General features: G+C 40.9%; 1 protein-coding gene across 4 annotated transcripts in view; it reads left to right on the forward strand.

Annotated features, from left to right (window-relative positions):
• Nucleotides 1-3,962: 3,962 nt before the first annotated feature.
• NOVA1 (NOVA alternative splicing regulator 1) overlaps nucleotides 3,963-25,483 on the forward strand; it is a 109,638-nt gene continuing 88,117 nt past the window's right edge. Inside the window, exons 1-2 of one of the 4 annotated variants that reach the window (XM_088456523.1) lie at nucleotides 3,963-4,720; nucleotides 6,494-6,637. In XM_088456523.1, coding sequence (XP_088312649.1) covers nucleotides 4,585-4,720; nucleotides 6,494-6,637 — 280 coding nt within the window. In that variant the 5' untranslated portion in view covers nucleotides 3,963-4,584. The other 3 variants (XM_088456524.1, XM_088456525.1, XM_088456522.1) reach the window with 3 other exon arrangements.

Consider the following 25,483-nt stretch of genomic DNA (forward strand, 5'->3'; position numbering starts at 1 on the left):
AATCTTACTGCGAAAATATGCTGATTGCAATCACAATGCCGTCGCAGCCAAACATAAGGATGCCCACTTTACCTTACACACATCCGTAATACTTTACAAGTCTGCAAAACCATCGGTAACATCGAGTTCAATCGGAGCCTCACGCACACTTGCACAAGGTCTGACCTTACTCAGGAATTGTTAACCTCACTGCACGCAGTGAGTACACAAGCTGCGTATGGCTAATCTATGCACGCCCCTGTAACAGCGTTCAAACGCACTGGCACGCCTGCGTTTCATGGACCACCCCCCCGTCACCACCCCCAAATGCTCACTTCCTGTCAATCACTCTGCGATGGGTCTGCGTAGTCACTGCGATGGCAGTCCAATCGCAGTGAAGTCTTCGAGCACGCGCACTGTGATGCATACGCATGCGCAGAAAGCAACAATCGGTCGATTGCGTGCGTAATGGCAGTTGCGATCGATAATGAATCAGGCCCAAATTTCTGAATGCAGCACTTTTCTGTTTGGAGACACAAAGCATTATAAAATGTGCGTGTGATACTAACCTGAGTCTTATGTGCGGTACACACTTGAACGACAAATTGATAGATCGGCCGACCAGCTGACCGACCTAACAAATTTGGCAAAGTTATGTGCAAACAACCTTGTGCATACACACTTACCAATCGGCCACCCAATATGTATGGCCAGAAGAACCAGCTGTAATGTCATTATCGCTGTTTCCATTGGCCAACATATGGGTCGGTAGGTCGGTCGGGTGTACAGTACACGCAAGCAGATGTGAATGATATCTTTCAGATATATTGAATGCTATGCTAAGATGTCTTTCACAGATGTAGAGGGGAATGCATCAACACCAAAAATACGGTCAAACTCCGAAAATGCAGTTTCAGAGGTTTGACCGCAATCCATATTTGCCTACACTCTCGGGATGGCCTGAAAGTCGGGTGGTGCTCCCGGCACCCCGGACGACTGGGCAAGTCTCCCGGCCATTCCGCACCCCCCCCGCCAGTCTCCGCCCCCCCCTGCCGGCGTTTCCCCCATGTAAGTGGGCGTTCCTTGGGAGCCAGTCATCGTGGCCCCACCCACGGCCGCACAATGCCGGTAATCTTGGAGGAGGCAGTCAGAATGTCGGCAAGTATGCCGTAATCCCCACATGCACCAAGATGTGGAAAGTGAAAATTTCTGGAGATCCGACTGGATAGGCAATGCCTCCTCGAAATCTGTCCCTGGGGAGAACCTGTTGCGCTGTTGTGACCTGCTGCTACTAACACCAGCCAGGGAGACAGGACACACATACTGGCAGTGTAGTATCAGCACTTCGAAGGCCCTGCTACTAAGCTCACCTGGGGGAGAAGAAGGAGGAGGAGTTGAAGGCCGGGGTGGGCCGGTGCTATCAATAGGCAGGAAGGCCCGGGGATGCTGTTGAATGGTGTGCAACTGTGAGGAGGGCACCGCAGCCCTCGCAGTCAGTGACAGTGATTCACTGTCACTCACTTGGTCCCCCGCTGTGCCGCTGTTAAGGAAGCTGGAGCTACTCGAAGAGGCGAGCCATGCATGTCTGCGGGCGCTGTGCAAATGCACCAATGTTCCAGGCAGGTACATTTTCTGGAGCTCGCGGGGAGGGGAGAAAGGTGCTGAACTGTGGGAGGGTCTATGCTGAGAGGGGTCTGTGAGGGGATAGGAGTCTATAGCTGCTGAGAGGGGTCTGTGAGGGGTGGGGGGTTTATGGCTGCTGAGAGGGGTCTGTGAGGGTGGGTTTTGTCGCTGGTCACATGGTTGTGATGCCAGAAGTCCTTTTGGATCTAGCATCAACTGTGAGGGTCTGTGAGGGGAGGGGAGTGGAGATGATGGGTGCTAAGTCCTGGGAGGCAGGCAGTGAGGGCAGTATGTGGTGCTGCGAGGTGGGCTTTGAAGGGGCCTGGCTTCCTTCAAGTTCTAAACAGAGGTTAGGGTGACTCATAAGGGAGCCTGGCCTCTGATAATACTGTCCTGTTACTATAACAACCTGAAGCTGTGTGCATACACACATATATTTATGAGAGGAATATATATATTTATATAGGAGATTGCTAGCGGCATTTGCTGTGACACCCTAATGCAGCGCTAACTTCCCTGTGCCTGCTGGTGCTGCCATATCAAAAGTGCTAAACTTTACATGGCAGTGGCTGGGGAGACAGGATAGGTGAAGCCTGTGTGGGTTACTGCAAGGGCTGGTTAGTGTGTTCGGTGGAGCAGGGGCATCGGTGGCTAGACTCGCTGAAGCTGTACATACATAGCCTACTTACAAGGCCACAACGGACCTTTTCTTCAGGGTGCTGAATCAAGAATAAAAAATAGTGGCATGGATTGTTTGAAGGAGGGGGGCCCCGAACCGGTATCTAGCCTAGGGTCCTTTGAGGTCTAAATCCGGCTCTGCTATGAGTTTCTTTTCGGAGACTCCACCGAGAGGGATTCAATAGGATCCCTCCCTGGCTCCCCCTATGGCCGCACAAGTGCAGAAGGACTCCAAGGGTGCTCTATTGCAACTCACACTCTTCACGGCTAATTGGATTGATATTAATGCATCCCGTCCATATTGTGTGTACACCTTCCCAGATGGACCGAACAATATATCGTTCGTCGGCTGTAAGAACAATATATTGCCTAATGTGTACCCAGCATTTAAGTGTGTGCTGTAATCCTTGGCAAACAATCAGATCCTATCTGTCATTTGTCTAGTTGAGGTTAATAATAAAAGCAGTCTTCTGATTGGTTGCAGCGGATTACAGCACTGTTGTGCACACAGCACCAAAAAAATGTATACATAATAATAAAAAAAATCCACGTAATACTATATAAGGCCAATACTTGGCTATAGTATGGTTTCAGGATCAATACGCTTATGGGATGCCTCATTATTATTAATATTCTTTTTACACCCAAGAAACACAAAATAATATGATCATGATTCCTGAGACTAAACTAAATTTGACCAGATTGCCCATGATGTTGGAGAGCAACCAGCTAGTACCTCATGAGATACTTCTGACCTTGGCACTTGCAGAAAACAAAACAAAAAGAAGACTAGAACAGGTGCTTCCACTTTAAGAGACGTCAGTTTTATATTATAGGGGACAAATACGTCACTAATAACGCCAGCTCCAGGTCCTCCCCTCCCGCTCATCCAATGACTGCGCAGTGTGACAGCGCTAGGCCAGCCTCCGTCCTGCTGATTGGACCGGTCTCCTGTCACCAGTTTGCGGCTCCCCGTGGGGAAACCCCGCCTCCCTATAGTGCTACAGGGTTAGATTGTCTCTTGTTGCTAGGGCTAACAGTCATCACCAAGCCTTGGTTACAACGTGTTGCTAACGTCTGTACTGTGAGGGTCTATGAAGTCCATGAACCCTTATATCGTGCACAAACCATCACTGCACAGCATGTATCTGGTGGCTGCAGTCTTGCCTGCATCTCTGTGTTACTGCATCACCTGCCCCTGATAGAGGACTACAGAGGTTTGGGAGTGATGTCAATATTACATAATGCTCCTTTTGTGGCCATAGGTGTGTGGGGGGGGTATATTTTAATCATAATTCATAGGACACAAAGCCTGTTCCATTTGTATATCTGTTCCATGATATAGGATACAGACAGTAAATGGTTAAACAGTTTAAAATTCATACACCCCCCCCCCTCAAGGCAACAACAATAACAAAAAAAACACCTGGCATGTAAGGCGTTAAATGACCATGTCCCAGTACTGAAGCCTAAAATAGCCCAGTAGTGTGTTGAGTTGATGCTACTACAGCTGACCTATATAGGTAGGTAGCAGAGAGATGCGGGGCTGGGGATGTGCAGCTACAGCATCCTTAGTATACATACAGGCACTTCACACCCCAGCCAGGAGAGGACAGGAGGCTGTGGCACCGAGAGCAGAAGCCAGTGTGAGCAGCAGGCAGGGGGATTATTAGGAAACAAAAGAGAGAGGAGGAGGAGGAGGAGAGAAAGCAGAGAAAGAAGTCAGAGAGGCTGCAATCAGCAGCAGCGCTTTCCTCTCACATACACATCCAGCTCTCTCTCTTCTTTCCTCCTCAGCCCTTCTTCATCCCCTTTTCCTCCAAACACCCCTTCCCTGCCCATCACTCTGCAGCACCCTCCCCTCTGCTCTGTGTCTCCATCCATCCAAACCATCCTGCTTTATTTCCTGCTTGCCACCCTCCTTTATCTTTCTCTCATTCCCCCAATCCTTCTATATCACCCCCTTCTCTCTCCCGTGCACATTCTCCTTGCCACCCCCACCATTCTGCACTCCTCCCCCTCTTTTCTCTCTCTCTCTCACTCTCTCTCCATCCCTTTCCTCCCCCTCCTGGCTTCTCATTTATTTATTTATTTTGGGCTGCTCTTCTCTGTCTGTTTCCCTCTCTCTTGTATTGCTGTGTCTGTATATTTTGGAGGTGCAACAGGGGGCTCCCCTTTGCAGTGCTTGCAGTGCAGGTAGTGGGGTCCCCCTCACTCCCCTCCTCCTTCCCCAGCCTGTGCCCCCCACCCGGCCCCTACCCCTTGTGTCCCCCCCGTGATCTCAGCCTGCTGCAGCCTACCAACATGATGGCGGCAGCTCCCATCCAGCAAAACGGGACCCACAGCGGGGTCCCCATAGACCTAGACCCCCCAGACTCAAGGAAAAGACCCCTGGAAGCCCCCCCGGAGGCTGGGAGCACGAAGAGGACCAACACCGGAGGTGAGTGCACCGGCTGCTCTTCTGCATCGGGGTGGCATGGAGGCACTGAGACAGCTTCTGGCCGCCCCCGGCCCTCTGCGTACCCCCAGTGCATGCACCATCTCTGGGCTTTGCCTGCATAGTAGCTCGGGCTGCTCAGCCAGGCATGCCCATTGTAATCTACGGCCAAAATGGCGTCTTCTGGTATTATTGTGGCTTTTTTTATGGCTCATATCATCAACCTGTCCTATGCTCTCATTGTAATAGACTTTCCATTAAAGCGCTACAAGCATACACCCCTTATGGTTTTGGGGGGTTCAGACAGGGGACCTGCTCTGGTGATAAGTGTCAGTGTGCACTCTGCAAAGATGCTGTGGATGCATGGGAAGGATTGAAGCAGGAATCACCCCGGTGCTGATGGAGGGTTGCAAGCATTGAAATGACTTGCAGCCCTCCAGGAACTAAGAGGTTAATTCCTAGTGCTGGAAGATGCATGGTGGAGGCAGGGACTAGAGCAGTCAGCTGCACATCAGTGGCTGCACCTCTCATTGTTTCTGGGCATCCTTTTATTTAGCCAGACAAACCTTCCTTTTCTCCACTGCCTGGATTTTTGGGAGTAATACTGTGTTGCCTTTTTATTCCCCCCAATCATTAATTGGGAGCTTGGGGGAGGGTGGGGGGAAGAGAGAGAGGCTCAGCTCACACTGGAGCTGGGGGGTGCTTCTTCTGCATCCTGGTGATGTGTCCCAGCATCTTCACGTTCATTTCTATTGGAGGCATAACAATGCAACGATGCAGAGGTGAATGCATTTGCTGAGGAATTGCAAGGACGAGCAGTGGGTTTTTTCTTGGCTTGGATGTATGCTCCCAGCACAGGAATCACACATGGACCTGCACTTTTATCATAAACTGTACAGGGATATATATTTACTGGAACATGTTGAGGTTATGCAAAGTCAGTGACTTGTTATATATTAAAAAAAATGCAACATTTTCTGACATTTCATTCAGCAAGACAGTGTTTTGTCTCCCACATTATTTGCTTTCTATGTTATATATATATATATATATATATATATATATATATATATATTTTTTTGTGGGCTTTGTTTTTTTATTTTACATTCTGCATTTGGGTGTCTGGGTCTCTTTCGGGATGACCTGTGCTTACCCAAGATAACAGTGATTTAAGCTGTAGATTAGTTTGAAATAAGGGTAAAAATCTTCTTAACCTGCTTTAATTAATAATCTTATAGGAGGATCATGAGAAGCTAAAGAAATACATTGGGATTAGTGTGGAAGTCATTCAAAATTACACTGAGGTTTTTTTTTCTTGGCAATCACTGAATGCTTACAAATGAAACATGCTATTCAGAGGTGATATTTTATAAAATGGTTAATTCAGAACAAACATTTATAAATATTTTTGCCTGTCAAATGCTTCATCTATATATGTATGTTCATGTTCCATTGCTTTGTTTTCAAATGGTCTCATACTATTTGTACACAGTGCGCACTTTCAGCCATCCCAATGTATTTTGTTCTAATTATTGCAGATTGAACTTCAATTCAAATGTGTATATTTTGGGGGGAAATAATTTAATCGGATATAGTTGAAGTCATAAATAGCATTACTGTGGGTTAAGTAAAAGACTAGTGCTAAAAGCAATGTGAATCGGACATGTTATGTTCTAGGCTTTCATACATTGGTGCAGAACAATGAGCACCTGAGAAATGTGTGTTATCCTTGCCAAACACTAACTGTTGCTCTGTTTTTTCCCCCTTACTTTGCAGAAGACGGCCAGTTTTTCCTAAAGGTCCTCATTCCTAGTTACGCAGCCGGATCTATCATAGGAAAGGGTGGGCAGACCATTGTACAGCTACAGAAAGAGACGGGAGCCACAATTAAGCTGTCTAAATCCAAAGACTTTTATCCAGGTAAGGATCGGGATTGTTCCAGTATGTAACAGGGCTAATTGAAAGTAGGATATGAATGTATCAGTGAATAACTGTAGCTGAGATAAGGATGGAATGTAGAGTAATGTTCACTGGCTGGATTTTTTTTATCCTGTTTTATCCTTGTTTTGGTACTTGGCTGAGAGATTGGTATCCTAGCTTTCAGTTATTGCCCACTGTATGCTTTGTAGTGGTAGTGGCACGTCACACTTATTGGAAGGTTGTTGCCAAGTAACTGTTCATTTTGGTATATAGGGAGGGTAAAAGGGCAGCAAAATAGGTGACTGTGTATTGCAACGTAGCTGTGTGGGAGGATTCGGTTTGGAGCTACGCAATATTGGTGATACTTTAATTGCTGCAAATGAATGGATTTCATTGCAGCTGATTTTCATGTTGTACTCCAGTGTATTCTTAGTTATATAGATAGTGTACACAGCACAAATAAATGGAAGAAAAAAAATGTCACAGTGCACTTATAGAATATATCTTAAAACAGTTTAGATTATTTATAATTAAATATCAGTAAAAGCTTCCAATCTGCAGCATCTTAGGCATTTTAACATCCAGACTTGGAACATTATGACTTGTGTGTACTTTATTCACAGCCCTAAAGTATATGTAAGGTGTATATTACAGTGGGATAGACTGCAATTTCTATCAATAGATCTAAAGACAGTGATTGTAATGAGGTGCTAAAGCAATGGTGTCACCCTGTAGAATATAGTGATAAAGGTCAGTAAGCTAATTAGATGTTCCCACTACAAAGATTCTTGCACTTACACTGGAAAATTGGACTACAATAAGGCACTAGGCCGAAAGTCAATTAGTGAGCTCACGTATTTAATAGAAAAATCTTTTGTAATTTCTCTACTTACAATGCTACTATTACCCATCATTTTATGTCCTAGATTTAACATGCAGAAGTTTTTTTTATATATGTAATGTTATATGAAATATTATGCAAATGACAAGTGCATGATGCATCTGCTTTGACCAATTTAGCAGCCAATGTTTGCAAATAAAACTCATAAATATATGCAAATATTTAGTGTTCATTTTCTATCAGACAAAACATTTTAATGAGCTATACAGTTATCATATGTCTGTTAGTGAAAGAAAGATGTTGGAAGGCTGAGGTTTGTGTATTTTATGTATGTGTCATTTGATATTCTTGCTATTATATATGGACACATTTTTATTTTCCATTTATTTTTCCATGATATTTTTGTTTGGCATTTTATTTATTTTTAGTTCTTTCCTTATGCTTTAAAGCTTGATTGCATCACTGGTAACGGAGTGGTTAATTAGTGCATCAAGCATTTTAGGATAGGAATTTCTGGTCAAGACATACAATGTTACCTCCAGCCCTTATATGCACAGTATAAGTGTATTACAGCTCTATATAATACATTGCCATACAAACACAAAGTACGCAATTGGTTATATTTGTAGGAGTGTAGGTTCCATACCTGGTAGTCTACAGCTTATACACATGTATGGAGCATTCAGTAATCAAAACGAACAGTGTATTCGAACACACAAATGCATAGTAGCTAACATTCCTTCGTACCAATGTATGTGTGTAAGCATATATGTCTGTATGTATATATGTGTGTATGTATATATATATATATATATATATATATATATATATACATACACTCCTGCACACTCCTTGTTTTTTTTTTATTCATTGAGGCACATTGAAATTACAAATTTCGATGCAAAAAAAAAAAATCTCAGTTTACTGCATCAGCAGATAAAAAAAAAATAACATAAGGGGGTTTATCGCTCAAATTTAATAAGGTAATATATCTGGCAGAAAACCGCTCAGCCAAATTGAATTTTCTCTTTAACAGCTGAAAATGAAATAGCATTTCTTGAATTATACATGAGGTTGTATTAGATATGCTGCAATATTATATGAAACCAGTGTTTAGAAAGATAGTCCAAATTACTAATTAAAAGATGTTTTGTTTTGCCAGCAATGCAATTCCGCTTGACTTGGTGAGGAATTGGTTTTGGGCTGGCAGTCTAGGGACACTTGTAGCAGAGTGGGTAATATGAGTCTCTCCACTATGTGTGTTGTAGTTTTATAAGCTATTGTAGTGTATTTCCACATGGTACCTAAGTGCTTTATTGGATTCAGGAACATGCACTAAACCATTGCCTTTTCTTTATATTGTAATTATTTGAAACAATATAAATCTTGATCTTCTTTCTACCTTTTCCTGCCCACAATCTGCTTCTCTTCCTCTCATACTTCAGGGGCATCATGCTGTACCAATACTTTCCAAAAGGTTGTGGAGCATCCAGAAGACCCATACTTAAAAATATAATATAACAAGGACAATTATTCAAAAGTGTAAACACTGTTATCCTAACAGCAGTGTAGTAATTATGACCCTTGAGTAGTTAGATATAACATTCTTTTAATATTACATTATGTCATTAGATTAAGGCTTTCAGGCCTAAAATTTTAAATTCTGTTAAATAATGATTTTAATCAAAATGCAATTAGACATCTTTGAACAATTTATAAATACCATTAGTTCCATTTAAAATATACATGCATACTTATTGTCAGCTAATGTTTTGTGGTATCTGCCAAAATACCTGTTGACATATTTTCAGTAAACCAATTTTAAGTATTTGCTTTATATGGATGCCTTAAGGCGGGTATCCACTACCCGATTAAAATGAGCGATTGAACGATATCGTTATCGTTCATTAATCGTTCACAAATCGGCCATGAAAGTGTCAAAAACGACCAGCGATGCGCACTCTCGCTGGTCGTTTTTGACATCTATCATCGCCTGAAATGCTGGTCATTCTGCCTATAACGACAGATTGCCCATGTTCAGGGATGAGGGAGGGTGTCTACACTGAATGACTGAACGTTCAGTGTAGGCACAGCACAGACTGTGAAACGACGGAACGATTACAATGTCGTAATCGTGCAGTCTTTTCACAGTCTGCTAGTGGATGTGCCCCATAATTACATGGTTTGTAGACTAATATGGAAGTACTCCTTTTAATGCATGCTACCCACGTCTTTGATAATTGATTATGTTATGCTGTAACCTATACGTTATTTACTAGGCATAAAATTCTTAGCATAAAATGTAAAAACATTTTTCTTTCCTATTAATGGTATTGCATTGGCAGTGTTGTTAATCTGCCGGATGGATAATAAGGTTGTGATTTGAGGGTCCACACAGGGACCCTGTAGCTGGTTAGCTAATCTTTTTTCTACACCCTTACTAGGTACAAGATCCGCAGGACTGAATGATATAAGATACTTTGTGCCCTGAAATTATTTTTATTGCTTCTAAACTACTGTCTTATCCCTAATTTGTACTAAGATTTTATGTCTTAAGAAAGCAAGTCCAAAATAATTTACATATTAAGTTTGAGACTGTCAACATCTTGATACAGATGCTCCTTTAAATTGATAATTAGTATTTTGATCTCGTATTATTAGTAAATGTGTACACATTCAAGTGTATATGTGATTTTACATAGATGTCTTGCAGAATGCTATTACTTAGACAATCAGGAATGAAATTACGTCACTCTATGCGTCTCTCTCCGTGACAGCTGTTGGTGTTTCCAACTTAATCCTATTGTCACTGGACATTTTTGCCTTTCTTGTCTGTTATTTATTTCTATATATTTTTTTTTCATTTGGTTGTAATTGTCACTTTGATCTCGTGTCATAAATACAAAAGAGACTAACAACATTATGACTTCACTTTGTCGTCCCATTAAAATAATAATAATCCATTTAGCTTGTTATGAGGCCAAAAATATTCTATGCCAATAAGTGTATAGACGTACATGTCTTATATGATCATCTGTAGACAATGAAATATAGATAATAGTATGTTGCAGAGTATGTAGTAAAATATTGTTATATACAGAGTTTTGCTTTCTATTATGCTCTACTTGTTATATAGAAGGTAATGTTTATTCTTGTTATTATATGTTTGTTAATTTCAAGGTAGTTAGGGAGCAGGTGAATTCTGTATGTTTGAGGGAAATGCTTAGGGACTGTACATATTTTTACAGTCTCTGGTCTACTTTACACAGACCGTAACCTTTGAGAATACAATGCCTGCTTATTACACCTGTCTTTCCCACCCCACCCTTGCTTTTTAGGTATAGTCTCAACAAAAGTGCATTAAAATGTTTTTATTCTCTTATATGCCACTCTCACTATAATGCCTGACGTGGCCTGTCTTTTAAGATGGTTGTAACGTGAAGTGGCAGAAGACATCAGAAAACCCATATTTTACATATGTACTAAACTGAATTATTTGACAAGATGTTTAATTACTTGCACAATATTTCTTGAGAGTACTAGAGAATGTCACAGATATAGATGTTACGATAGCAAGCTCACTCAGTCACCATTTGCACCAACTGCATAAAATCTTCTAACAGGAATTAAGGAGAAAGTTTTATTTTACTTAACGACTTGTAGATGTTTGGAGTAAAATTCCATCAGAAATAGTTGCCAAAGCAACAAATTTGCAATAAACACAGGTCGATCCTGAATGTAATTAACTAAAGAATGAGAATGAGCCAAATGGCCTTTGTTTGCCATCGATTTATATCTGAGTAATAATGGTATATATCTTTTTAACTGTTGTAGTGATAATTCCTTAGGTGGCAACTTTAGAGTATGGAGTCACACTATATATTTTACTGAGGAGTTATTGCTAACAATGGACCATCACAAAACATTATTTTATTAATACAGATGTATATCGATAATCATACGATCACCGTTCTGTACTATATTTACCCAAAAGTAGGTGAAATCCCATACGTATTATAAATGAATGAGAATACTAGTTCCATAATTTTAATTTTATTAATACCAAATACCACTTTCCAGTTCAGTTAATGTAGGCATGGGTCTCAATATATTATGAACACTGGATTCCCTATCTAAGCTTTACTCATCGCTCAATTTTTACACTGTTATAGATCTTTTGTCATAGCCATACATTGTGTAAAGCTGATGTTTACTGCACGTCATATGCTATCAAAATGTAGCATAATGACGTACAGGTCTTAATGACGTACAGGCGAATTCATTAGCCACCATTTTTGAAGAATGCAAATACAGGCTCTAGAGCTAGACGCATGACCAACAAAATGTCAGCCATACGTGGCTGCCTTCAAATCGCATAACCACTCTCTCCTATCGATTCTTCCCTCTCACTTTGGGTGTAGTTGATATTGGGTGCCTGCTCCAGGCTGCAGAGGTTTGTGGACAGAACGGACTCGCTGTTATCTAGATGAAAAGTGATACCCTGACATATATAAAGGACTTACTGAAGCGTGTTACACAGTTACTTTGCTCCCGATCTGTACTACAACAGAAGCAGTTAGGAAAGATAAGCACAGCCATGCAGTGACTCCTATCATCGCACTCCTGTTTCACACCCCTGTATTTTTATCACGAGTTCCCACGGCCGTATTCCTCATTGAAAAAAATAAAAATAGAGAGCTACTAATTTCTCTCTTAGTTAAAATTATACCTGAGAATGAAACTTGGCTGCAGATACAACTGACAAGCTGTGCCGCAAAGCACTATTTGTTCATCTCTGGTGAGAGCCACATGCAACTTTCCTTTCTTTGCTGTGCCAACTTTGTAATGCAATCGCCGGTGCCTTTAGCCTTGGTGTGGGAGATTTAGAGAAAGTCTGTTTGTTTCTGTCACAGCTATTTATTTGTGTCCTGCTCTGTCTATGTGTATGTTTCTGGGCCTTGGCCAGCAGTAAACAGAGAGTGAGAAGCGGCTTGTCACCGACGTAGTGATTAAGCAGTAGGTGCTGGAAAGAATGGCCCCCGTTAAGGCCTTTGTTACAGGAACTAGGCCTGCTTAGACGGCCCAAGTGGAAGACGGCCCAAGTGGAAGCATCAACTTGCTTAACTGTATTTTGAGAAGTTTAAGCGCTTTTACGTCGGTAATGTCAATGTTTTAAATCCAAAACACTTTTGTTCTGTAGCCACCACACACTACTGCCTCACGCTGACATTATTATTGTCGTTGATTCGTAGTGCGCCACAGACCTCCGCAGCGCCGGTTAGTGGTGAAAACAGGTCATACTTAATACACGGACATACAAGGTAAATAAAACAAATGCAGACAGTGAAACAAAGGGCAGGGAGGGCCTACAATCTGGCAAATTTTTTGGCTGTAAAATAAAATAGGCTTTCAATCAGTCTCACGTTAAATTGAATGGTTTTTCTCTTGTCTCCGTGGGTAAGTGTATAATGCAGGAAATAAAGCCATCGCTCGTCTCTGAAGTCATTTGTGGCTGGCTGCTGAACCGTCCGGCTATAACTGTGTCTGAAAACTATAACAAACATGCCATAATGGGATTATTACTGCTTTAGACTAGTTTAGTGGCAAAAATATTTTTGATAATGGTTCACCGATCCTTTTTCTGTAAAATCACGCAGACCTCTTCTAATTCCCGTGGGGCGTGTGCATGTTTTGTGTGGAGACGTCTCAGGGTCTGAAGTTACAGTTCAGTGTGAGAGGAACTAGATTAAAGGTACAGTACAACTGCTTCTATAATAACAGGAGAGGGCAATTTTTTGGACTGTAAGTAATTTAAATCAAAATATTTACCATTATTATTATTATTATTATTATTATTTTTTTTTTTATTATTATTTTGTATGTACATTTTTACTTTCTCAAAAATAGACATTCCAAGCATGTAAATTAGAATTTACCCCATCATTGATCAGACAAAGCAGCCCTGTGAATGTCATTTAATATTCATTTATGCCTATTGTACACCTGCCCTGACTTACTGGCTGCAGAATGATGAAGTAGGTCGTTTGCAGGTCTTCATTCAGTTTGATGAGGTTTATTTACTAACATTGGACAAATCTACACTTCAACTTTAACTTAGAACAACCAGTCAGTAATTAGTTGATATCCATCTCGTGCAGATATGCACCTTTAAGTATTGTATGTAAATAACACTGGAAAGTGAATCAAAGGTGCAAGGACAGCATGGTAAAAGATCACTAGTATTTGCAATATATATATTTTTCCGTGTTGCGAGCAGAACTCCATTCAGTGAATACATGTAAAACACTCACCCCTGCTCCCATAATGAGGAGAGACGGACCTCAATGAACTGAAAACGATTAAGTAGGCGCTGATGGTCCAAGTTTCTTTTTATAAGCTGGCACCTTTTGTAAATTTAAAACACCTGGCATTTTAACAAATAAATAAAATCTGGAAATACTGTAGACCTATTTGTAGCTGTGTGTAAAACATTACGTTATGAAGGTATAAAGTACTACCCCTCATACAAGGTGGCACGAGCAATAGGCATGAGCACAATACTATTCATCTTCAGTGCGTTGTAACCTATTCAGAACATATATTGTGAAATGCACCCAGCAAACAGAACGAGGGAAGAAATTCTGTGAAATTGGTCACTATGTAAATCTTCTTATTAGTTAGCAATGTTGGCAACTGTCAGTAAATTTACTGAGAGGATGTAAAATATAACCAAAGTTTTGTGTGGTTGTAAGAAAAAATACTGATCTCAGAAATATGACACCCACTACACAACATTTCACGTAACATTCTCCACGCTAGTGGTTCGGGGTCTAAATTCATATTTAAGCCCATTATATAATAGCCCCTGGCCCCTGTTTTTTTTCCTTATGTTGTTATTTTGGGTTTTTGATACATTTTAGAATTACATAAATTGTGCATCAGTAAAAATATCTTAATAAAGATTATTTTGAAGGTCTGAGGTAATGTGAATGTGTACCCATAGCAACCAATCAGCAATTAGCTTAGATCGGTCCAGTGAAAGTTAGACTGATGAAAGCAAATATGTAATTGGTTGCTATGGTTTGTGCAACAGTCACCCTATTGCACTTATTATAGTAAATCGCACACTAAGGGTCTGATTCAGAGATGGACACAAATGGGATGGTAGCTGCAATTTCACATGGACCGCAGCTGCGAAAATATGCTAATAGTTCCAAAGCTTAACCGAGAATAGGGACGCCCACTGCTGCTTTCTCATGTGCGTCCTACATTGCGTACCAGAGTAAACATGTGTGACATCGACGCACATGGACGAGCCGTGCAGCCCTTGCGGTAGGCCTGACCTGTCTCAAATACAGCGGCTCTACTGACACGCAGAGAGCTCTCATTCTGCGTATGAGATCGCAATGGTGGAAAATATATGCACGTCCATGTAACAGCATTTAAACGGTAAGACACACCTGCGTTTTTCCATACCACCCTCGTCACCTCCCCCAAACGCTGACTTCCTGTCACTCACAATGCGAATGGATCCTCTGTGCGGACGTAACCGCAAATCAATCGCTGCGCCTACACAGTGCGACTGATAGGCATGCTCATTGGCAAACAATCGCTGGATCTGCGTAAAAATCGCCATTGTGTCCATCTCTGAATCATGGCTCTAAACTCCACACAAAAAGAGCACCCACTCAAGTAACCCTACATTTATCCCATAGTAATGTCAAGGTTAAAAGTGGAGAAAACTAGTTGCTTCCTGGTTCACATAGCTGGAATGTGTATATTCATTATCATTTGCAATAAGTTTATTCAAATATACTTAAAGGTTAGTTGTAAATGAAGAGGGAGAGTATAAATGAAATCACGTATTTAGGGTGAAAGGAAAGTAAATAAACTGGTGTGGATTTCAGTAGGATCTAGAACGTTGAGTGATACAAGACGTATTTAATCATTTATCCTCTTCATCTACAACTAACCTTTTTGTGAGATATAGTATATAGTAACAAGGAAATCTCATCAGGCATCATTTTGAATTGGGAATTGTCACTCATCGGTATTTCATATTTTAGGCTCTTACTAACAGGTTTATGTGTAGAAGAAACTGAGCACATGTGTTTAGTGAATTGAGGGTGTGACTTTCGCGTTAACCCCTCTTGCTATGGTATACAGTAAGCAGGCCTTTTTAGTTGCACTTGCGTTAAGGAAAGAGGTCCGATATGTGTCAGAAGAAAGCTACAGGTAATTGGGCTCCGTCTGGTAGGCTCTGGTTTCACTGCAGCTGTTGTTGAGATTAATTACCCTGACCTGTGGGGCAGGAGGAGAGGCTGTGTCCAACAGGGAAGCGGGCAGTAACCGCCTACTGGCACCCTTTAGTCCTCACCTCATACCCCCCCTGTAATTTATTAATTATTCTCATTAGAGTAATGTGACATGAGTATAAAACTACACATATATATGCAGCACAGACTCTTTGCATTAATATTCAAATGTTGCACTGTTTCGCTTTCTCTGCATTATCACTCATAACAGGGTGAGTACAAAGACTTACTGCAAACAAATGATACATTATACTGTGCATTTATCATGTTTGGGTGCTAGTTATTATTGAAATATAATGCAGAACCATATTTTGTTGCTAGGAAAATATCACATATTTAATGTGAAATAAACAAACTACCATAGCCTCCATTATTTATCATTCAAAAGTAAACAGATTATATGTTTTTCATGATCTATGCTATAATCCGTTATTTAAGAAATAAATTAGTTAGCATGTTTATCTCTTGTAATAAGAGTATAACTAGCTCATTTGTCCTATTTGGTTAAACAAAAATTGTAAATAATCCTTTCCATATTAGCCCATATTTTAATAAACCATTGTTCATATCTTTAGATTCAACAGCCTCCCGAATTGAGAAATGGAACATCAGGCTATGCCCTCTCTAAGATAATAGATAACTTTGTTTTGCTTTACCGTACATTAAGCTTTTTGATGAACATAATTTTTATGATGTAAAAAAAAAAATTGCATTGAAAGCATTTTGCAAGATTTTACACTTGGCACAATTAATGAGTCATAATTCGTTATTAAAGAGCTGGCAACAAATTGCTCTGCGTAACCAATCTTCTGCAGACACTTTGAGTTTGCACATATCTACCCTCTTATGTCCGTATTTACCCTTGGAGCAGTAGAGTCAGATTGAGTCAGTGTCTCATTTAGACATTTGGACCCCAGACAAATTTTAGGGCGCTTCAATTCCCTCCACCCTGGAAGTGAGGATATTCCTGTAATCTCGCAGCTATGGGTCATCCACAGGGACGGTCAGCTCTTGAGCATTTATCCAGTCACCTGCCAACGAGGAGAGACATTCTGTGGGCATTCCCTTCATGACTTTGCTTCTCCATTCCAATGGCGCCAAGTAAACTGTTAGTGCAAAGGAGAGTCTCACATACTGTAATGATAGGACAACATGGTAATAGAACAAGCACCATTCCACTGATTTAGCAGTGAAACAACAGAAGAAGCTATGGAAGCTTTCAAGCTCTATTACTTCATTTTTTTATGAAATACTACAGCATTTTATAACTGTGGGCTAAAGGACATAACAGTGCTAAAAGCCATTTTGATTAGGCTATTTGCTTTGTGCATAGCAAGCATCAATGACACAAAAGCAGTATGGTAGATGTGTGAGTCTCCTGTCTAACCTCGCATACATAAGGGGCCAATACATCAGCAATCTCAAAAAAATAATTAACCGATTCTGTGATTTCTAACCCCCCCCATTTAAGAATTCCCCAATCCACCAATCTGCCGCCCATATATTACAGATATTTATCAGTGATTTGCATATAATTTTCAGCGAATCACATTCTGCCAATCCTGAAAGACTCATCATGTTTCATTTTACTAGTAGCGGTCAGCAAATCGGCTGATTGTCTCCAAACATTCCAATCTATGACCCAGATTCATCGCTAAAATTCAGCATATTGGACAACCTGATTTACAGATTCTGATCACTTTTTGGTCGGAATCGGCAATTGGTGAACCCCATACACTGCTGATTTTTTTTTTGGACAATCATTTGCAAAATGCCAAATTGCCCCAATTAATCGCAGATGTATGGGGGCCTTTAAAGGCAGAGGAGGCAGAGCTGGATGTTTTAAATTGTGCCCAGTAGACTGAATTCTCCAGTCACTTTGTGTAATTAGTTGCCCATAGCAACCAATCAGCTTCTACCTATCATTTTCTAGAATGTACTTGATAAATAGTCGCTACAAACTGATCGGTTGCCATGGGCAACTTATCCACTTGTTCACTTCTCTACTCTTTTGAAGGTTTGATACATTTCCCCCTTAGAAGCCACTATAGTATATTTGTATAAAACATTTGCTTTGTCTACTGTACAAAATAAAATACTGTAGATGAAAAAGAGCAACTTGGTAATAACTCATGTCATCACATATTATCAGTTAGGTACATTATGAAGCTAGACATGCATGGGTTGTAGCATTCTTATTAATACACTGAGATTCACCCAGAAGATCAGTGCCACATGTGTCCCATTTAAATCTATTTCTTAAAATACTGTCGGACAACAGTGGATTTTCAAGTGGGCGTACCGTCACCCAACAACAAAATCTTTTTAAAGCTGCATACACAACACAACGATTTTTTGAGCGATTATCGTTAACGATATCGTTTATCGTTCAATTGTTGAAAAAATCGTTTACTTTCTAAGTTAAAACGATGAACGATTATCGTTCATGCGCGTTCACGTTTGTAGTTTGTAATTTGTAGTTCAGTCAGACTGACCAACTCAACGATTTTCATTAAGGGATATGCAAAAATCGTTTGTAGTTCAACAAAATCGTTCATTACACTTTAAAAAATCTGACAGATAATCTGACCGAAAATCGTTCATAAAATCATTCAGAAAATTGTTGGTAACAAAATCGTTGTGTGTGTATGCAGCTTAATTATTAAAGATGTATATTTAACAAATGTAACATTTGTTATGATAAACAGAAAGCTTCCATAAGCCTGACGTGGCTTAAACCACAAAGCTGGGGCTACATTGTGTTATGTCAGCTGTTGTGTTTTGCCCTATAGAATAGTTGGGTGTGTGGTTATGATAATGTTATATAAGTCTTCCCTTGTAAAGCTGGGTACACTCTACACAATGTGCTCCCAGCCAATGGAACAACGTGATGGAGCGGTATATTGCGTTGGCCGTACACACGGCACAATCCGGTGCACTGCCGCGCAATATATTGTTCCATGCTGTTACACTGTAGCAACATGACGTCGTTAACCACATCATCCCATCTGCTACGCAGCACAGCAGATGGGACAATGCGATGAATGACTGCCGTGCACGCGCAATCGGATGTACACACTATACGATCCACACGATATATCGTTCCAATCCGTGGTGGAACGATATATACTAGTATATATTTTATATTGTGTACCCAGCTTTAGGCATCAGTCTCATTCATCTGTTGTTGTTATTATTATTATTGTTATTGATCTTTTGATGACGCACGCACTTGACACTCATCAGTCGGCAGTTTAAGATAGCTAACAGAAGTTCTACACTCCTAAACTTGCTTGTAACATTAAAAATATAGGTATTTTATGCCCCTTTATTTATATAATGATGGTATTACAATACAAATAAATAACATACAATAACATGAAACAGAAGGTAAAGCTGGCTGTAACCAAATGAGTTTGCAATTTAAGAAAATAATGAATATTACTAGTTGAGTTCCACCTGTAACTAAACAGTTGGTATGGTAAACTGATGGTGGCTTAGATCCGGCACTTTATATTTCAATATTTTTAAATCATTGTAGCACCGCTCTCTTATCTAGAACACTAAACATTATAAGGATTACAGAAAGATTTGGTTTGGAACAGTGGGAGGAGTTAAGATTGTGCTGGATTTTGTTGTGAATGAGTAATGCGAGGGAGGGAGGCTGTAATACAAGGACACAGTTGCAGTACTCAATCCACAGTAGTCGCTTACTGTCAGAGTTATGTTACTGTATAAAGAAATAAAATAGCTGTCTAACATCTCTACCACTGTACATGCCTTGTATTTATTGTGTGCACACATCTGTTATGGGACTGACCCAATATACATGGAGATGCATCATTTCATTCACTTGGTACTGATGCACAAGTTAATTGATAGGCTGTATTCTCCTGAGTACTAATTCAGCACATGAAACTGCTACCTCAGTCATTCAGCTACCTATGGCTACATTTAAACTGCTGCCTATAGAGGGTTATTTAAATAGTGTCTGGGCAAATGTATAGCAGTATTATTCACACCTTACTATATAGCAGTAAATCCTGGTCTTGTACCTTTTCAAAACCATATTGTGCTGCAGAGGAAAAAAATTAAATATAATGATAGACTTAAAGCTGGTACCGGGGCACGTCCATATTCAGATCTGAATCTACTGTAAAAATAATCCTGCCTAGAATTTGTGTGATGCATGCAAAAGCAGCCCGTATCTTCACTGCATGTACAATTATTTACACTTGCACCCACTGCATTCCTTTTAGCTGGTTTGGCAAATACAGTTACTAAATGAAGCCTAATATGTTCAAAATGTCCAATCCAAGTAAATTCTAAAACAGTTATCAGGCAAAATAAGTAGCTTTCAGCACATCTTCATAATTAGCTCTGAAGTAGGTTTTATAAGAGCAGCCTGCACTCACAAACTCACAATTCCTTCTGCCTCTCCCCGGGTGTTGGTCACAAGGAAGAATAGGGAGTGTTCTTAGGACTTGCAATGCATAGTCCATATTTTATTACGGTTTTTATTGCAGAGGACGCATCTATCTATCTATCTATCTATCTATCTATCTATCTATCTATCTACTAAATGGTTGCAAAATGATACAAACCACAGCAAAATAAAGCTAAGGGATTGACATACTGTTACTTAACAATATACCAATACCATTTTCTGTAATAAATATCCAAAATATCCAAAGAAAAACAGGACTGAGAGATAACTGTACCTCAAAGACACAACATGGATAATACTAGTTTTTCAGCCACAAATTGGTCTTTTTAGGGCATGAAATGGGCGTTGATGCAATCTGCAGCCTAAATGGCCAACAAAAAGTCATCTGTTTCAAGGGACTGGACTTGCGGGTACTGAAACCCTGTTGCAATTTGCGAGCTGATGATAACGATGATGACAGCCGCAAGGGCCAGTTAGTTTGGGTAAATTCTCTATAGTCACACACAATGCATATTAAACTAAAGTGCAGTATCTGTGATCTAAAAGCACGATTATATGAAATACTCATTTTATAAATATAAAGTATGCTTACTACTCTGTTAGGGAAGAAGAAGACCATATGTTATTAGTGTTGTTTATAATATCTATCTATCTATCTATCTATCTATCTATCTATCTATCTATCTATCTATCTATCTATCTTTTTATCATAAGCATATTAGTTTCTTTCTGTAGTGTAATCTTGGCAATGGAGGGGTTACCTGCGTGAGATTTACTTTCCTCAGGAAGCCTGGTGATGGGTGGGCCACAAACTTGGATGGAAGCTGTTGGGTTCCCTGCTTGGCTGGGAGAATGTAATTTTTGGCTACTTGCATAAAGGGCGGAGGGGGGAGAAACAGAGGAATTGAGGGGGGCCTGCGAACAGCTGAAGTGACATTGAGCGCCAGCTGGGGGATCTGAAATCAAAATAAGCTGTGTGTGAGTTGTATTAACATGCAATTAGAATGCACAATAGCAATTGTGTGGATCAAGGTCAGATTGCACTGGAAACCCCCCCCCCCCCCCCCAGCAAAACAGAGCTCTTTTCTGTTTTTTGTTTTCACAACCCTGCATCCAATATGGAAAGTCATTTTACCCCGTGAACAGATTGAAATTTTGCGTTGCCTCTGAATACTCAGTGTTCTGTCCGTCGTATATATGAACATTTAATGCTTTTGCATCACAATCTGTATTAACCACAAAGATCCGAGATGTTAGGGCCCAGGCAACTGGACTTTGTATATTTATTTGTGACCTTAATGCGCTGTCTGACAATTTTTCTGTTCTTTATAACATTGACATAAAAAGTTGGCACATAAAAAAAGACTTGATAGCATGATAAAGGCTGGCATACTAAAAATAGTAATACTAAAAATAATGTTAAGGAATAGAATTTATACCGCATGTAAAGCTCAATAGTTTCTCAATATAGCCCTGCCTGCTCCTAGTGGTTCTCCACTAGTTGGGAAAGCACTGAATTTTGGGATAGAATGTTAGAGTCCAATGAAGCCTATTTATTAACCTATTTTTTTTAGCTGCGGGAATGACGGGGAAAATGCTTAGCCTCATTTCGGATGTGCTGTCCCGGAGAGCAAGCACTGTTAAGTAGCTCTGAAAAATAACAATAAGCCCCTATAGGCGATACATTCCGTAGCTTGGACTCGGTGGGTATTACCCAATAGAAGCCTATAGGAGGGATCCAATCGAATCCCTTCCAGTATCCCCCGCGGTGGCGTGTGCCGTTTCACATGCACGGAGGGAGTCCCTCTAGTATCTAGCTATCGCAAAGGACAACTCTTAACTGGACAGCTTGTGTAAGTGTGCGTGAGCCTGCAATCGTACTCCATGTTACCGATGGTTTCGCAGTCTTGCTAAGGATTACGGATGTGTGCAAGGTAAAGCTGGCGTCCTTATATTGTGCTGCGACGGCATAGCGATCACAGTGGATTAGCATACTATCGCAGTGAGACTGGGTACTATTGCATTCGCAGTTGCAATCTAATGAATCAGGCCCATAGACTTTTATTTATTTATTAGCTTACTATAGTATTCTTCCTTTCTACTGATAATAGCACTTCCTGTGCACAAATAATTAACTGGAGCCATACCAAAACACTATCATTGTGCTCTATGTTATTTACACCATTGTTTATACTGAACTGATATGTTTTGAAGACAAGACTCTAGGATCATTAGAATGAAGTGCTTTGCAGGACACTCACATTTTAGCAATCCATTCCAATGTTTTCCACAATGATCCCTCCTCGGTTCCATCTCCAGAGATTCCTGTCTATTGTTTTGCTGTCTGTAAAGTTCAGGAAGGGGCTGACGTGTCCTCTCCAGGGAAGTCATGTTATTGTTGCAGTAATGAATACAGTGTGCAATTATTCCTAAACAGAGCCCAAGACCACAAGCACTCCATGTTTAGAAATACAACACTGTTAGTAAATTATTCTGATAATATGAAATGTATTTAACAAAAAAACGCATAGTTGCCAACTTTGTGAGATTCCTCTTCGGGAGATGCTGGAGGGGGAGGTCCCAGGGGCAACTGTACAGGTCCTGGCACCATGAATAACAATATGGCCCTGCCCCTGATGCAAAATGCTGTGATTTATGCCACTTTGCAGAGGGTGGCGTGTACCTGATTATGCAATTCACTGTGAATCATGATGGCACTGCCTACTGCAATGCAGCAGTGGACGGGTGTGGGTGGGTTGCTCCCCGAAATTCAGCAGTAGGCAAGTATGAATAAATGCAGAGATGTACTCTGCTAATTAGCTAATAGAATTGTATGGGACTGGATTTGCTGATTATCAAGTGGTCCTCAGTGATCACAATCATGCCTTTATTCTCCAGCTCATCAATAACACAGCCATTATAGCTCATTTTATGAGAACAACTTATAAGTTCTTAATTATTTTATTAACTCCTTGGTGTTTGAAGCTACATACACAATGGCAGTAATTCCCAAACTGTTTTGAATGACAGCACCCTAGAGTATCAGAATTTTCATCTACGGCACCCCTAGGCAAAACATTTCTTATTGAGAAACTCAGCAAAAATGATTACATTATTAAATGAAGTAATCTGTGCTTACCTGTCAACAGTAGGTTCAGTTATGTGGTGGCGGACAGGTTGCACTTCTGTTTGTGCACATATTTTCTGATTGGCAGCCACCTCTCTGGTTTTGCTTTTTCACATTGACCGTAAACAATTTAATATGATACTTGACCACCAACTTGTGGCAACCCTGCAAGTTCCCCGTGGCAGCCAGTTTGAGAACCACTGCATTATAATATTCAAATCCTAATAATACGTACACATACACAGCTGTAAAAATTAATAATGTACTCATGGAGGCCGCACAATTTTGCATTGTTGTGTCTTTCGCTGCTGTGTGGTTTTTTTTTTTTTACATTTCTTGTAGCATTTTGATGCATCTGACATGATTTCACTCAAAAACTTGTATTCATCTCAACTTGAGTGCTTTGTAAATGCAGTGACAAATAGTTACGAAGTGTTTGCGGAAGTATTTCTAGGTGCGTGCTAATGATAACTTTCTATATTTCCGCAGACACGTGTTTAAAAAAACATTTGTAAGCGCATCTAAAGCCATATCAAAATATCAAATGCATACATTTTGGATATATGTCCTGATTATAGAGATACTAAATGTGTATTACTCAGGGTTTACCTCATATGAAAAACCCATAAAGATGTATAAACATTTGTAACCTTCTGAGGGGGACATTCAGTTGCTGGAGTTGTTCCCTATATCAGCCAGTTACTGTAACATCTACATCGCAAGTTTTCCTTCATACCTTTAAGGATGCATGCAATCTGCCGTTCTGCAATGGCATGTCACGTCCATCGCACTGAAGCTGTTGTATGATAAAACAAAAAAAAATAAAAAAAAAAATCAAACACTATTTAATATTATTAAAGCCATGTTACAGTGCATCTGTCATTGCTGCAACGCAGGAAAACTTTGTCTAGGTTTACACATCCCTACTTCTAACCTCAAGGGATTCCCCGATGACACCACAGCCCTGCATACAATGGGGAAGCACATTCTTCAGCTATGATAGTAAGAAAACAAAACAGTCAGTGATAAGCTGACCAGGAACCATTTCCTCTATGGCTTGGTGCAGTGATGGAGTTGCCGCTATCTTTAATGCTGTTTTATTAATATTTATGTAAGATTACAGCTCTTACCAAAGCAGAGGTTTATAACAGCCTTTTAAGAGATATAGGGGCCCATTTATTAATGACCGCATTTTGCAATGCGATCAGGGCATCCAGTACTGCCCATGATCGCATTGCAAAATGCGATCATAGCGGCTGAATGTACTATCCGGCATATGCAGGGAGACGGGCTCCGTGCGGCACATGAGCGGCGCCCATTGCCGGCGGAGGGATCTGGGAGATCCCTCCGCCGGCTGACTTGCGGTAAGTCCCCATAGACTACAGTGGCTAACGCTATCTTCAGATAGCGTTAGCTGCTGGGGCCAATATCGGGAATGCTTTGCATTCCCGATATTGATACATTTGGCAGCATCGCATCCCCCATAGAAACCTATGGGGGAGGCGGCTGCCGGCGGCAATGGAGGGATCGCAGCACTTATCGGAGATACCTGCTGCGATCCCTCCTTCATACATCCGGGGGATACTGAGTATTTGAGGTAAACCCCCGAAAACACCTATTTTCGGGGAATTTACCTCAAATTAACTTTGATAAATGGGCCCCATAGGGTGGAATGTACTATGGACCTCATTCAGAGCCGCTCGCAAAAAGCCTCCATTTGTCCAGCCACCCCCCCCTCCCCGCCTACAAAACGGGGCGAGCTGTTGATCAACATTGACAGCCGCCCCATTTGTAGCGAGTCCTGGAGCGAGTGAATTTCTCACTCGCCATGGGGCTTGCACACGCGCGCGGCGCGTGTGCAGTGCCCCACCATCGACCCGCTTGCGAGTGGGTCTGAATGAGGGCCTAAGGGCAAAAATGTGGTAAAACCCCCGAAAATGCTAGTACTTGCATCCACCTCATCTGAAACAGGCGTCCCACCTCTGTACGCACGCTACGAATGAGCACGGAAGTCGGCCTACAGGCCCTTGACACTCCCACCAGATGGATCAGCTTTGTGCAGTTTCATGGTTGACACCCAATTACCGCCTACGGAGAGAGTGGTCCATCACAGGAC

The sequence above is a fragment of the Taudactylus pleione genome, unplaced genomic scaffold (genome assembly GCF_031769625.1).
Source record: "Taudactylus pleione unplaced genomic scaffold, aTauple2 ptg000707l, whole genome shotgun sequence".
Classification (NCBI taxonomy): Eukaryota; Metazoa; Chordata; class Amphibia; order Anura; family Myobatrachidae; genus Taudactylus; species Taudactylus pleione.